General features: G+C 43.3%; 1 protein-coding gene across 3 annotated transcripts in view; it reads left to right on the forward strand.

Moving 5' to 3' along the window:
* The window catches only part of CACHD1 (cache domain containing 1), a 212,656-nt gene that overhangs the window by 144,978 nt on the left and 52,845 nt on the right, over positions 1-14,833 (forward strand). For all 3 annotated transcript variants that reach the window (XM_023258777.2, XM_045035964.1, XM_019837162.3), the window contains 3 exons: positions 9,636-9,762; positions 12,631-12,775; positions 13,667-13,883. In XM_023258777.2, coding sequence (XP_023114545.1) covers positions 9,636-9,762; positions 12,631-12,775; positions 13,667-13,883 — 489 coding nt within the window. The remainder of the gene's footprint in view (positions 1-9,635; positions 9,763-12,630; positions 12,776-13,666; positions 13,884-14,833) is intronic.

Below are 14,833 nucleotides of genomic sequence, written 5' to 3' on the forward strand. Positions count from 1 at the left end.
TTGTCGGTTGTACAGGTTGGGTTCACTAGGGGCACGCTTCATGGAGACTGGCAGCCTGCGGGAAAAGGAAAGAAGTGGGATTGAGCGGTGGGAGAAGTTGGGCTGAGATACAGTCTCAGGGGAGTCCTCAGCCACCTCAGGGGGAGCTTGCAGGCTGGGGAAGGGGGGTGTCATTCAGAGTCATGTTGGCCCAGCTACAACTCTTCTTTATTATTTTACTCTACGGTACATTCTTAGAAATTGAATTTTTTATCTTGAATATCTACCTGATCCTCTGCTCCTTTTCATTTAGTTTTTATTCGTTGAGTTCCCGATCTAGTGACCTGCCCATAGCAGGTACACAGTAAATGCTTTTTGATGAATGAATGGAAGGAGGGAGGGAGGGAGGGAGGGAGGGAAGGAAGGAAGGAAGGAAGGAAGGAAGGAAGGAAGGAAGGAAGGAAGGAAGAGAGGGAGAGACTAGGATTTTCTTTGTGCTTTTGTTTTTATAATGGAAGAGCCAAGCCTTTTGAAGGACCTTAGTGAAGAAAAGAATGTGGTTGTAATTTGCTTGCAAGGTAGCGCTGGTTTCTTTAGCTTCACAGCAAATCAGACATAAATATCCCAGGTATATAGAATGACACAGACTATGCGCCTGAATAATATCATCCTACATTTGCATGATACTAACTATGGTGAGTCCAAACACACAATGTACACAAGAAAATCAATCTGCTCTGCTTCTTAGTACCTCATAAACCATCTCATGTTTTCATCTTATTCTTACCGTGGATACCAAAGACAAGTATCCAGTCCATTTTATAGATGAGAAACAGGCCCAATTGATCTACCTAAAGTCAAACAAATTGTTGGTATTGAGATGACTAAACATTATGTGTCCTGACTCCTAATCCAATGGGCTTCCTACCACAGACAGCTTAAGATGAGGTTTTTCCATCCCTGTAATCTGCCTACTGACATTTCATACTCTTTATGTCTAAAATCAAACCCATGTCTTAGACTCTTCCAAGCCAGCCTCTTCCCTCTCCATGTTCCATGTGTCAGTTAACAGCAGCTTCATTTTACATGTCACCGAAGTGTGAGATCCAGAACCAACCATGACTCATTCCTTGTACTTCCTCCTAAAGAGCTTCTCTCAGGTAGCATCTATATATGCTAGTTTCTGTGGCAGACACCAAGATAATCAAGACAGAATTTTTACTCTCAAAGCTTAAAAACAGTTATATATATGTATTTACTGAGGGGAGTGAAGGGAAGGAGAAGATCAACAGACAATACAGTTACCATACAGCTAAGTGCTATAATGATAAAGGTACCCTGGAGCACTTGAGCCCAGATTCTAAGATTGAGCTGAGTCTCAAAAGACAACGGGAATTATCCTGGTGATATGCATGTGGTAAGTACATTTCCCATTTAGAAATCTATAAAAAGTGCAGCCAGCACAATCAGTATCATTGTATAAGAGGGAGTAAGTAACAGGAAATGAAGGTAACACTAAGCTAGTTTTTAACCACTTGTATATTACTCTGAGGAGTTGGGTTTTGGTTGGGTTTGGTTTTGATTTGTTTTTTAGCTTGGAGTCAACAAGCTGACAGACTTTTAAGCAGCATAAGCCAGAGAGCTTTGTGGAGAGTGGACGGAAGTGTAGTTAGCCTGGAAGAAAAAGAAAACCGGACTAGACTATTACATGTTATCCAAAAGTGGGAGGGGGCAGTCGAGAGATGGCCATGGCATAAGCAAAATGGCTAGATGAGGGATAAATGAGACGGCAAGAAGCAGAGAATCTTTGTAGATCACTCACTCTTCCAAGTTGTTTGGCTGCGAACAAGGGGAAAGATCCGTGATAACTTAGGGAAGAGATAGCATGAAGGAAGTGTTCTATTGTTTCTGCTATTGCTAATCATTTAAGTTAGGGAAACTTCATTGTTTTTTAAGTTAAGGAAACTTGAAAATGTTTATATGCTGAGGACAGTCCGTCTAGGAAGAAAGTAGAACTAAGGAAACAGATGGGACAATGGAGTTAAATGTCTTGGTCCAGTTGTTCCAGTCATCAGAGTCACCTGGAGTGCTTTGTCAAAAAACCCAGCCCAGACCTGGCCACTCAAAATGGTGGCTTGGTAAAGCTTGGGAATCTGTAGGTTGCAAAAGCTGATTGTGACAATCAGCTAGGCTTTGAGAACTCTGTTCAAAGTTTCTCCTACCCTTTCCATGAATGTTTGGAGATCACCTGGTCCTTTGGGTCCTCTGGGTGTGGTCTATTAAAAGGAAGGGGATAGAGTAGTAAGTCCTACACTGATCCTAGATTGCCCCAGAAGTTTATTCTGGATTCTCTGAGCCCATGACCAGGCTGTCTTAACCGAATCAAGGACAGAGTGGAATGGTTAGTTTTGCATTATGTAGATAACCTAGAATGGATACAAGGAACTGTGAGTTTAGAGCAGAACCAGAGATTTGAGGATGTTCTGTCCTTCATATTAGACTGAAGTAAATACAGTGGGATTAGCTGGGTCAGGTGTCATTAAGTTTGGCAGTAGCCTTTTACTAGCATGGTCATTGTGGTGGCAGAATCACTGGGCTACATGGCCTGGAGCCCATTCAGGGGTCAGAGCTTAGGGTCACTCTTCCATTCCTGAGGCAGAATATGCTTAGCTTAAAATGGGAATAATAATATCTCTTTGGTAAAGCTCCACAGGAAGCCTTCAACTCTTGTTTGGCTCTTGCTTAGCTGTCAGACACTTGAAAGATTAACCTCTATATGCCTTGGTTACCTGAATGTTAAATTAAACCTACCTCAAAAGGTTGTAATGAGAATTAACTGGGATAATCTGTATAAAAGACTTAGCCAAGTGCCTGGTACATGACCAAATACTCAATATGCCTACCACTCCTGAACATATAAACAGTGTCTGAGGGTCCATGAAATATGGCTCCTCCAGAATATGTGGTAAAATGATGCTCTAGAAGGGAGCTAGGAGTAGGAACTGGAAGGTGTGATACAGGGTATAATGCCACAAATTTGGTTTGGAGTCCTAAAAATGTTTGTTTTATTCCCCTCCAAAATGATTGCTGTTGCACAGAATATTAGTGAAATGTGCTCTGTATTTCTGGTCTTTTGGGGAAGTGTGTGTGTGTGCCTGCCTGCCTGCCTGCCTGCCTGCCATTCTGTGTATTTAGGACAGCTCTTGTATCTTATATTTGGCAAGCTGTGGGAGGTAGATAGCTTTGTGTGTTTAGCTGAGTAGTGTTGGGCTGGGCATCAGAAAGGCCAGAGTTCCTTGAGGTGGGAGGCAACAAGCTTTCTACTACAGAGCAATTTCTTTGTGTTTCTACCTTTGGTGGAAAACATCAGGAAAAACCAAAGTCACAGCCCAACTACAAGCAGTTTGTAATCCATCTATTTCTCATCAGCCTGGTGGTTTAAGCATTAAAAAGGGCAGTCAAGGAGTTTGGGGACATGGTTTCATTTTGACTAGAGAAGCTGATGGAAGAATTGGTCAGATGTAGATGGTGAAATTGGAAGGGAAATATTTGGGGGCCATGGGATCTGGAGCCCATATGTTAGAATTCTCCACAGACAGCATACTACACTGAATGCAGACAAATCTTGAGACTCAATAAATGGGAAATAAAGAACGCCTATAAAGGGGAATGGCACATTTTTCTTAAAGTAAACTCTACCTCTAACGTGAGGCTCAAACTCACGACCCTGACGTCGAGAATCGCATGCTGTGCGACTGAGCCTGCCAGACGCCCCGGAAAGGAACATTTTTTTTTTTTAAACGTTTATTTATTTTTGAGACAGAGAGAGACAGAGCATGAACGGGAGAGGGTCAGAGAGAGAGAGGGAGACACAGAATCAGAAACAGGCTCCAGGCTCTGAGCTGTCAGCACAGAGCCCGACGCGGGGCTTGAACTCACGAACCGCGAGATCATGACCTGAGCCGAAGTCGGATGCTTAACCGACTGAGCCACCCAGGCGCCCCAAGGAAAGGAACATTTTTTAGCTGCTTTTCCGACAACGATTTGTGTGTTGTGATTCAAGAAAATAAGCCATTGGGGATTTTGAATTTGTCTTTGCTAGAATTAACATAGGAACTGTGAGAGAAAAATAGTAAATTTGTTGAAAGCTACACAGAAAGTGACCTGGGGAACAGAGCTTGCCTTTAAAGAACAAGGAGTTGTCACGGGAACCCCCTCATTTGTTAAAGGCCAATATGAATTTTCTCTCTCATTCTGTCTAAATGTTTCTTGGTCCTATTTGGACATTTTCCTTACTCTTGGGTCAATAATAATCATCTCTTAGTACTGACTACCAAGTTATTCTAAGTTACTAGGAAGTAAGAATACTAATTTTTTCCTTTTTTTTTTTTTTGCATAAACTTGATCAAAGTCCGTTAGAAATTTGCTCTTTCTAGTTGTAAATCTTTGCGCTTCCTTCCTTCCTATTGACCCTCATTTGTTATCCTTCTTACTTCTCTTTGGTTTCTAAAGGATCTATGGAAATACCTCGTCTAAATCCATCACGTAGAGACTAGAGATGAGGACATTGTGAGAGTTCAGTGGGGGCAGAGGTGAAGAGCCTTGGCCAAGGCCATCATTCACTGGTTCATCTAGCAGTTAGCGACTCAGTGCTTCCTAAAACGAGGCAGGCACCAGGCTCTGTGATGAACTTGGCTCCAGACTCTGCTCCTGCCCTCACAGAGCTTATGGCAAGTCTGCCTGAGAGACCTGAAACATAGCCACAAAATCAGTACACTGACCATTACTAACTTTTGCTATAAGGAAAATACAGGGAGCTATGAGAGAGGATAATAATTGCGGTGGGGGGTGGAGGCGAGGGGTGGTCAGGGAAGGTCTCTCAGATGGTAAAAGAGTTCTTCCGGGCTAAGGATCACCTTGTGTGGAGAGTTTGGCACATTTGCCGAACTGAGAGATGTAGCTCTTGACGTACAGTGTAGTGAGTTGAAGAGGGTAAAAGTGAGGTTAGAGCGGGGCGCCTGGAGTGGGGTCAGTTGAGTGTCTGACTCTTGATTTCGGCTAAGGTCATGATCCCAGGGTCATGGGGCTGAGGCCACGCTGACCCTGGAGCCTGCTTAAGATTCATTTTCTCTCTCTCTCCTCTCTCTCTCTCTCTTTATATATATATGTACTCTCCATATATATACGTATACATGTATATATATACGTATCTATATACATATACGTATATACATACGTATATGCACATCTATATACGTATACGTATATAGATACGTATATATATGTATCTATATACATATACGTGTATATATAAAGTGAGTATGGAGAGTAGGAAGGGGCCAGATGGTGCAGGGCCTTATCAGTTTTGGATGCAATGTGAGTTGTAGCACAGTTGGAAACCTTGGGAGGGTTTTCAGCAAAGCAATGTTGGGATTTGATTTGCATTTTAGAAAGATGCCTTTGGATGCTGTACAGTGAGTAGATTTAAGGTCAGAGAGCTTGCCATTCTTAGAGATGGGACCAAAATCCATGGCTTCCTATTCCCAGTCCATTCTGATTTATCAGCATCTTTCTTCTAGCTCCTAAGTGCCAACCCAAATTAAATAGTGCAAAATAGCGTTGGGCCTGTGTCCAACGGGCTTTCTTATGTTTATTCAAATTGACAGTGAAAGACCCCTCCAATCTGTTGAACACCTACAGAATAATTAAGAGGTCTCAGTGATATAGTTTCTCAGCGGCATAAAAACTCTGTTCTCTAAAATATGCTTTTAATGGCTTAGTGTCACTCAGAGTCCTGAGTGTTATAATTAGCTTGACTCTGCCCTCTGAGCTACAGTATGTGTCTGTGCCCTTTTCCAGCTAAGCCAGCCTGTGGGGTCAGTGGTGAACTCCGTGACATTGGACTGCTCAGCTGGCGTGGGCCAGTTTTAGCAGCTCAGCCACTTGTTTTTTTCTCACAAGATTAAATGCTCACATTAGCTTAAGTCTTCTTGCCATTGTCCTATCCTTTCTGTCACGTGCCTTCTTAATTGCAATTTATTCACATTGTATATTTACACACTAATGCAGCTGGTTATTTTGATTGAGAAACACCAACATTTGTATATTCTGCCTCTCAAGAGACTTCTCAATCTGCTGATTGCCAATGCATTCAGCATCTATTCACTGACCTCATAGAGGCACTGTCGTGCTCTGCAAAGAGCATGTGGCTTTGGAGGCAGACACACCTAGATCAAATCATGACTCTGCCCTTGAGCAAGTTCATTCAGCATCTGTAAAACGGATATAATAACAAATTCCTAAAGTAATTATGAAAATCGGCACACTGTGTGTAAAACTGGTCTGTACGATGCTCAGTAAACTTTCACTGTCTTATTATCAAATCAGCCTTATTGAGACATAATTGACAGGCCATAAACTTCACAAGTGGAACATACAATTGATATATTTTGACATGTATCATCTCCCAAAATCATCAGACAAGCAGGCTTTTTCTCTCTCTAATTACCTATTTCTGTGCCTGTCATGCTGGCAGTGGTGTTGGGAGAACAGAGCGTCAACCGTTATCGTTATCCTTGCTCTATATTGATTGAGTCACGATATCGATCTTTAATTGGATTTGGCATTAGAAGAGAGTTGGTTAAAACAAACGTGTCACAGATGGCTGAGAAAGAGTACTTCTGAGCAGAGGCTCCCAGCCTGTATGCTGCACACTTCAACCCTGCAGCTCTCACGGAGGGAGCGCCTTGATGTGAAGAGAACTGGGCATCTCTGCTCAAGGCACAGAGGTGACTCTGATACAGAACTTGTCCTCAAGGATCTCCGACTCTGGGGATGGAGGAGCGAAAAGTTACCTGGAAAAGTAATTACTCTAACCAGAAGGTGGGAGAGGTAAGATGCTGGAGGATTTCAGAGACCGTAGTAGCTTCCAATTGGGCAGAAGCTCCAGGGAAGAAGGAACCATTTACTGCCACCTTCACATGTGTCTGTCTGAGTTAGGTGTGCAGAGCAGTTGAGACGAATACAGGTCCTACCCGTTGATAGCCTAAAACCTGACACTGTGCATCATGGGCCAGCAGGTTGGACGTATGCCCAGCCTTTTCCTGGACAGTGTCCAGCATTTCTGAGGAAAGAGCAAGCATGCAGCACCCCGGCCCAAGTTATCCAGTGGCCCCAACACCTTACTAACTTCTAGGAATGGGGGAAGCTGCCTCTGGGTTGCCTGTGTGGAAAATAGGCCTCTATTCACCTCCACATCTTGGTCAGAGAGGGGCCCAGTTGGGGTTCACACCACAATGATAGATTGCTGCTGGGCCCTGGGGTCCTCATTACCATCATATCCATCATCTTCTGCTAGTACCGAATAATGGATGAAATCTAATCAGATGCCAAAGGAGTTCTCAGCAGGAGGGTTTGAGGAACCTTGCCTGATACTTACGCTCTAGTGGCGGAATGATTATAAGGAACCAAAATGATCTTTTGTGGGGAGACTAAATGTATCATGCACTGTATGAATTCTGATTTATTTTTAAAACATTCTCGCTCTCCTTGGCTCCCCTTTTAATAGTCTCACTGTAGCCTGTTTATTGTTACAGATGTTACTTTTAAATGAGGTCATTGAGCTTTACTTCCAAAGGCAGTGTTTGCCTTTTTATTGCCGGCTCGGCAGGGCTGCCTCAAGACCGGTGCTAACATGAGATCAAGGCGAAGGCTTCAGACCCCCAGAGAAAGAGCCACCTCCATGTTGACATGCACTCACCTCAGCCATAGGTCTCCAGGGAGAGCGTGGTCGCCTGAGTCCAGGTGTTGACCTTGACCTCTGCCTGGCAGAGTAGGACGGGCACCGGCATTGTGGTCACGCGTGCTTGACTGCCGTCTTGTCTTCGGGGAGCCCTCAGGGAGGCCAGGAAACTCCGAGAGGGCTTCTTGGTCTGTAACTTGAGGATAATAATTTGTTACTCCTAGAATTTTTGTGAGGATAAAATACGCTGCACTTTCTCAGTGTATGTTTGGTGGGGTAATCGCTGAAAGCGTGAGGCACTGACCATGCTTTAGGCCCTCCGTGGAGTGCATATCACACACAGTGCAGTCAGGGGACCAGCACTATAACTGAAGTCCCACTGACCAAATCCAGCTCGCCGCTGATTGTTTGTAAATAAACTCTAATTGGCACACCCTCACACTTACGGCCCTCCGTGTCCTGGCTGCTGTGGCACTACAGCTGCTGAGTCAGATGCATTGCAACACAGACTGCTTGGTCTGCAAAGCCAGAGTTCTTGACTCTGCGACTCTTTGCAAGAGTTTGCCGACCTCTGAACCAGACTCCAGGGTGGCCGCGTGGCAGTCAGAGCTTCTATACATTCTTGTCAAATGCGCGTCGCACTTTCTCTTTGCCTTTGCCCAGACTCCTCCTCCCCTTGCTTTGCGCCCCATGACCTGCTATGTAAGTCTTCTGGTGGATCAGTTACTGCAACAGGGCTTGGTTTTTGCTCAACTGTGTGTATCCTGCAGCACGTAAAGCAGTAACATACACATAGTGAGTGTATAATTTGTAACTGATTTAGTGGGGAAGAGAGTCAGAAGGGCATCAGAGAAGGGAGAGGATAAGCAAGGCTTCATGGAGGTTTGGGGACAGGACTGCATGCGGTAAGGTAGCTGTCATTCCTGCTGCACGTCAGTGGCATCGGCGGGATACAGTGTACATAGGAAGGGAGGCGATACCATGTGGTAAGAGCATAGGAACCAGGACACCCAGGCTTGAATCCCGACATGATCCTTTACTGATGAGACTTTAGACAAATCACTTAAGCTCTCTAAGCGCATTTTCTTTTTTTTTTTCTTTTTAGTTTTTTAATTTATTTTGAGACAGGGATAGACAGTGTGCAAGTGGGGAATGGGCAGAGAGGGAGAATCCCAAGCAGACTCTGCAACACCAGTGCAGAGCCCGATGCGGGGCTCAAACACATGAACCTCGAGATCATGACCTGAGCCAAAGTTGGATGCTTAACCAACTGAGCCACCCAGGCGCCCATCTAGGCATATGTTCTAAAGTCCAAAGTAGGGAATAATAATACTGCCTTCATCATACAGCTGTTTTAGGGGTTAAATGAGATAACATGAAGGAAAGCCTGGATCCCAGTACTGGCACATTAGAATCACTCTGTAAGCTATTACTGAATGATGGTGGTTCTGACCTTTCAAGTACCATCTGTGCTATTTTCCTCATTGTGGAGTGAACGGGGTCAAGGTCATGGGTCTAGTCCCTCTGGAGACTAGCCCTTTAATGTCACTCTTTTCCACAATTAGAGAATGTACCCCAAGCCAGCAAGTGTATGCTGGTCCAACAGGGACCAACCTACTGAGGGGAGAGGCTAGTGCAAATGAATCGTTCATGCTGGGAAAATATTCCAGGACATAGAGTGTCACCATGCAGTGTTAAGAATAATAGCTTCGCTTGACTGAAGCATTCATTACATTTCTCTATTCATGGGTGTTTTTTAAGGAGCAGAAAGAAAATGTTTAGTGGAAAATTTACAGCCTTAGATCTAGTGGGATTTCTTCATACTACAAGCAGTTTATGCAAAACAGATGCCTAAGGAGCGGTGCCTGCCTGCACCTGTGGATTTGGTGGTTATATTTCATTTTCCCCACTCCAGTTCTTGCAGACAACCTGAAATCCAACCCTGGAATTAAGTGGCAATATTTCAGTTCGGAAGAAGGAATTTTCACTGTTTTCCCAGCACACAAGTTCCGGTGTAAGGGCAGCTATGAGCATCGCAGTAGGTATGTTGACTTGCTTGCTAAATGCTAAGGTTTTAATTACTACTTAAGAGTCATCTGTGTGAAATAGAGACTCCTCATTTACATACATGGTTCTGCCTCGAAGCTGTGATTTCAGGAACTTGTTCTGAAATGATTTCACCACTGAGCATATGCGGCTATGGAAACGCTAGGAAGGGCAAATGATAAAGCCCAGAGTTTGTCTATAAACTGTCTAACAAGCCAAAGAAAACAAAATATTCACTAAAGAAATTAAATTGTTGGAGGCGCCCAGGTTGTTTTGAGCTTCAGGCATCTTTGGTGAGACAGAAATGATAATCCTTTCTCTAACGTGCCACCCTACATGACTTCATAGCCTGTCTCAGAGTGGACTTTGTGATTCCCAGCTTTCCTTTCTGTGACAATGCGCTTAGCCGTCTTTTTGAAATTTACAGCAATCTGAGCTGCTAGAAGTTTTAAGGTTGTCCAGAACACATTGGATAGAAGATGGTTAACATCCCTGCTCTTCTCATGGAAATGAGTGGAGTGTGTACCGTTTAGCCAGAAGGGTGGTAATGGTGAGCTCATTTGTATGACAAGACTCATCAATTTACAGAACCCCTTAGGCAAAGGCACTTCCCTTTTGAATCCCTACAGCTTCCCTTCACAGTGTCAGATGTTTGATGCCAGAAAATCTGGAGCTAGTGCAAGATGTTCGTTTTTCATGCCATTTTTTGGAGTCTGAATTAGCCATCCCTTTAGCCTCTCTTTATCTTTACTTTAAATTGTGTCTAAAATTTTCCCCAGGGAAAATACCTCTTCTGTGCTTTTCCTAGAAAAATCTTTGTGTTGTTGGTATGGTTTCTACTGTTCCCTCTCTAGACATCCTGGTTGAAGACTTCAGTGTCTTAGAGACTAGACCAGAAGCCATGACCTTGGGTCTAGTCTGGCTCATCTGAGAAGAGGCCAGAGACCCCATGAGCCATCTAATTTGCATTTACTTCTAAGAAGATAGTTTGACTGGCATGCTGCTGTTAATGAATCACCCATGAGGGAAAGTCCAGAAGGACAAGCAGGGCCTTGTCACAAATCATCAGCACTCACCTCCACTTGGAAGGTTTCATGCATATCCACCCTGAATCTGCATTAAACCAACCCTCAAGGCTGTCTTCCCTTGGCCAAGTAGTAATCCAGGTTCCTCCCCTCATAGATTGCTGTTCCCAGCTCTTTACTTGACTTAACTGTTGCAAGTTGTCTACATCCTTTGAAATGTAGAATGGGTTTTCAGAGCTCACAAGAAAGGAACCTGTGGATACAAATCATGCTGTGGGGACTGATTCCCTGATTTTACATTTAATGTTACTATTTATACATCCCTCTAAAACAGTTTTTTAACAACTTATTGTGACAGTGTGAACACATTCTGCTTTTCATTTCATATGGGTTGAGTTGGAAAGGAGATATGCTAGGTTTGTTTTTGTTTTTGTTTTTGTTTTTTTGTTTCTTGTTTTTTTTAATTCACTCACCTTGCCTGGAAGACGTGCAGAGTTCAGTATTTGACATGGTTGTCCGTGTTGGGATAGTCAGATTTGCTTCCTTTCTGGTTTCTCTTTCATTTCTGGAGCCATCTCTCCTGGATTCTTTTATTCCGTTTCCCTACTGGCTTAATGTTACTGACTAGTGAAAGTACGGTGGTACTTCAGGGTTAATGTAGGACGTTTGGCTTGAGAACAAAAGTGTAAACTTGGCCAGATTTTGAAAGATTCTTTTTTTTTTTTTTTTTTTTTTGAACTTTGCCTATATTTCTTAATTTGTGCCCAGGCTTTTGTGACTCAACTGGCATCTGACATTTCATGGAAAAATCTAGGTTTTAGGGGTGTCACTAAACAATTCTCTTGAGGCTGACTTGCTTTCTTAAGCTCCCCCTAATTTGTTCCAGCTTTAAAACTGTGAATAGAGACCTCATTAAACCTCTCTCACAAGCCTTCCTGTACTGCACATTAGCTGAAGCCTGCTTTTGATGGGAGGCATTTCTCCTTTGGACCTTCCCCACCCTCCCTCCACCCCCTTTTCTTAATGTTGGCAAACAAAAACCTGGCAAGGAGAGCTGCTATCACAGGCTTGGACAAATTTGATGGCATGGTTTTAAATGCTCAGATAAGGGGCCTTTTGGTGGCTGACCTGTGTGAATTGCTTTAGTACAGAAAGGAAAGGGCTCTCTTAAGCGGTTAGCTTTGTCTGGTAGAGACAAACCAAACCTGCTATTGAAGGCTGCCCAGTGTGCTCCCGGATCCCAGTCTGCCTCACTTTTAGCACAGCCCCACTCTGTACGTCTGCAGAGGAGGACGTGGCACGGGCCAGTGGACCGTCCTCTCCCTCTTGGGCAGTCTCTGCAGCCTGAAGGGCCACCAGTTCCATTTTCTGTAGCTATTAGGTAACCTTGAGCAGTATCACCACACACAGCTGAGAGCATTGCCTTTCAAGTATGTTGAAAAGGCCAGCCCCCCAAAGTATTTGCTGCCCCCCCTTTTTTTCAAGTTTATTTTTTATGTAATCTCTATACCCAATTGTGGGCTTTGAACCCACAACCCCAAGATCAAGAGTCACATGCTCCACCAACTGAATTTGCTTCTTAAGATCTCCTCCCAGTTGCTTTAATCTTTGGAAGACCTAAGTTACCAGTCCCTGTTCTATGTTTACTATTGTCTCAAGGTAGTGTTTCAGTGCACCAATACCATTTCTCCTTGCCAGCTGATCTCTCCATCCTTGTGCCATCCCTGGAAAAACACATGGACATCAAATGCCTGCACATCTGTAGTGTTCACAGCTGTGTAGGTTGAGGTCTTTTTACCTAAACCAGGACTGACCCCAGAGAGCTTCTCCCCCTTCTAGACCTATCTACGTCTCCACGGTCCGGCCACAGTCAAAGCACATAGTAGTGATCCTGGACCATGGGGCTTCTGTCACGGACACCCAGCTTCAGATCGCCAAGGATGCTGCCCGGGTCATCCTCAGCGCCATCGATGAACATGATAAGGTGACCATTACCCCAGTGACCCCTGTGGCAACTGAATCTTCCTTCAATGCCTTTCAAAAAGTACTTTATGTTTTATGATCTATATTTTTAAATCCATATTTAAAATGACTTTGGGAAAAGAGAGTTGGTTTGGTTTTTATTCTTGTTTGAGCAAGCAGCTACCAACTCTGGTTTCCAAATCTCTTTTACAATTGCCCCCACCAAGCCAAGTCTTGTGCTTCTTCCTTCATGGCTTCTGGTAAGATTTCCAATAAGCTGTGACTTTCACACTGGAAGTTGTGTGCTGAGGGGGGGGGGAAGGACAAGGGCTTGATGCTGGTGGATGGCTGAACTTTATCTCAACATTTATGAGAAGTGTGGGATAAGGGAAGGCTTCTAGAGGTGTCCTAATCTCTAGGATACCTCAGAGACAGGTGTGTTTATAGCTAATGATAATCTGTTGCGTGTGGACGTTTTGTGCTTCATCATTTTGACTTTTTCAGCTCCTAAGGTTTTACTGACTAATCTAGTTGCTTAAAACACTCTGTGGCTTTACCCTCACCCCCACCTCCAATTGGAAAACCAAGATGGTTAGTACTTGCTAAGATTTTTCCCTGCATGCAACAGTTATTCTTAATGTTATAGAAGAACACCATACTGCTGACTTCATCTTGAAACAAACAAATCAACAAAAAAACAAACTCTAGAGTCCCTCCCCGTTACCAATCCTTAACTAATCCTTTTCAAATTGGATAGATTTATGCCTCCAAACATTTATTTTTTAAACTCTCAGAAACTGTTCTGTAGGCCTTCTCAGTTCTTGGGCTTTTCCAGAATTAAGAAAAAAAATCAAAGAAACAAACAAAAACTTTCAAATGATAAGATAACAAGATTTCTTTTTCTGTCCTCCAGATCTCTGTGCTGACTGTGGCCGACACGGTCAGGACGTGCTCACTCGACCAGTGCTATAAGACGTTCCTGTCTCCAGCCACCAGTGAGACAAAAAGGAAAATGTCCACCTTCGTCAGCAGCGTCAAGTCTTTGGACAGTCCTACCCAGCATGCAGTGGGATTTCAAAAGGCATTTCAGCTGATTCGAAGCACAAACAATAACACAAAGTTCCAAGCAAGTAAGTGTGCTCTCTCAGAGGACTTAGAAACTAACAGATCAAGGATGTCGATAGGAATACATTGTAAATTGATCACACAGATGTGTCGAGACGGATTTTTAAAAAACCGACCTGGGATAAAATTTTCATGTGTTGTCCTATTCGTCATCTAGGACTAAGATCTTAATTCAGTTTTCTCATCTTTTCCAATCAAAGGTACTCAGCCTGCACGATTTCTTCCTTCACAGAGTCTCTTCTTCCTGCCCCTTTATTAAGAACACAGCCCCATTTATTTCCCAGGGGAATATCCACGTCCTTTTTAATGCTAATTGTCAGCCTTGCCTCTCGTGGACTTAAGAGTGGATGTCTGCTTGTGCGCATGTGCACGTAAACAGGCTGCAGGATTCTTGCCTTGATCCTTCCTTCTTGTAACCAGCTGTCATTTAGATGAGCACGGCCCTTCAAATGTACAAAGGCACTCTAATTTAATTTTCATGTATTAAAGAAAATCTGGAATTAAGATGCATGCTAAACTGAAGGAAAAGATATTTGAAATAAGACACATGCTTTGAAACTACTGAAAGGAATCTTATGTCATTTTCCCTTTTATATTCTAATATCTATTTGTTGGATTTTTTTTTAATGAATATATCCTATTGAGATAATATATTTTCAAGTTGTTCCGTATGTCTGCATTAAAACTAAGATAGTATTGAGAAATGCAAAGCATAGTAACTGGCACCTGGTGGTCCCTTAAAAGGTGGAGGCTACTGGAATTATTACAACTAATGATGGTGGATGCCATATTTGGTTTATGTTTGTATATAACAAATTACCACAAATTTAATAACAGCTTAAAACAATGTACGTTTATTATCACACAGATCATTCCGTGGGTCAGGAGTTCAGACATGGCTTACCTGCGTTCTAGTTGAAAGGATTTATTTAGGGTTGCACAAGACTCAGTCTAG

This window comes from Felis catus, chromosome C1, assembly GCF_018350175.1.
Source record: "Felis catus isolate Fca126 chromosome C1, F.catus_Fca126_mat1.0, whole genome shotgun sequence".
In the NCBI taxonomy this organism is placed as follows: Eukaryota; Metazoa; Chordata; class Mammalia; order Carnivora; family Felidae; genus Felis; species Felis catus.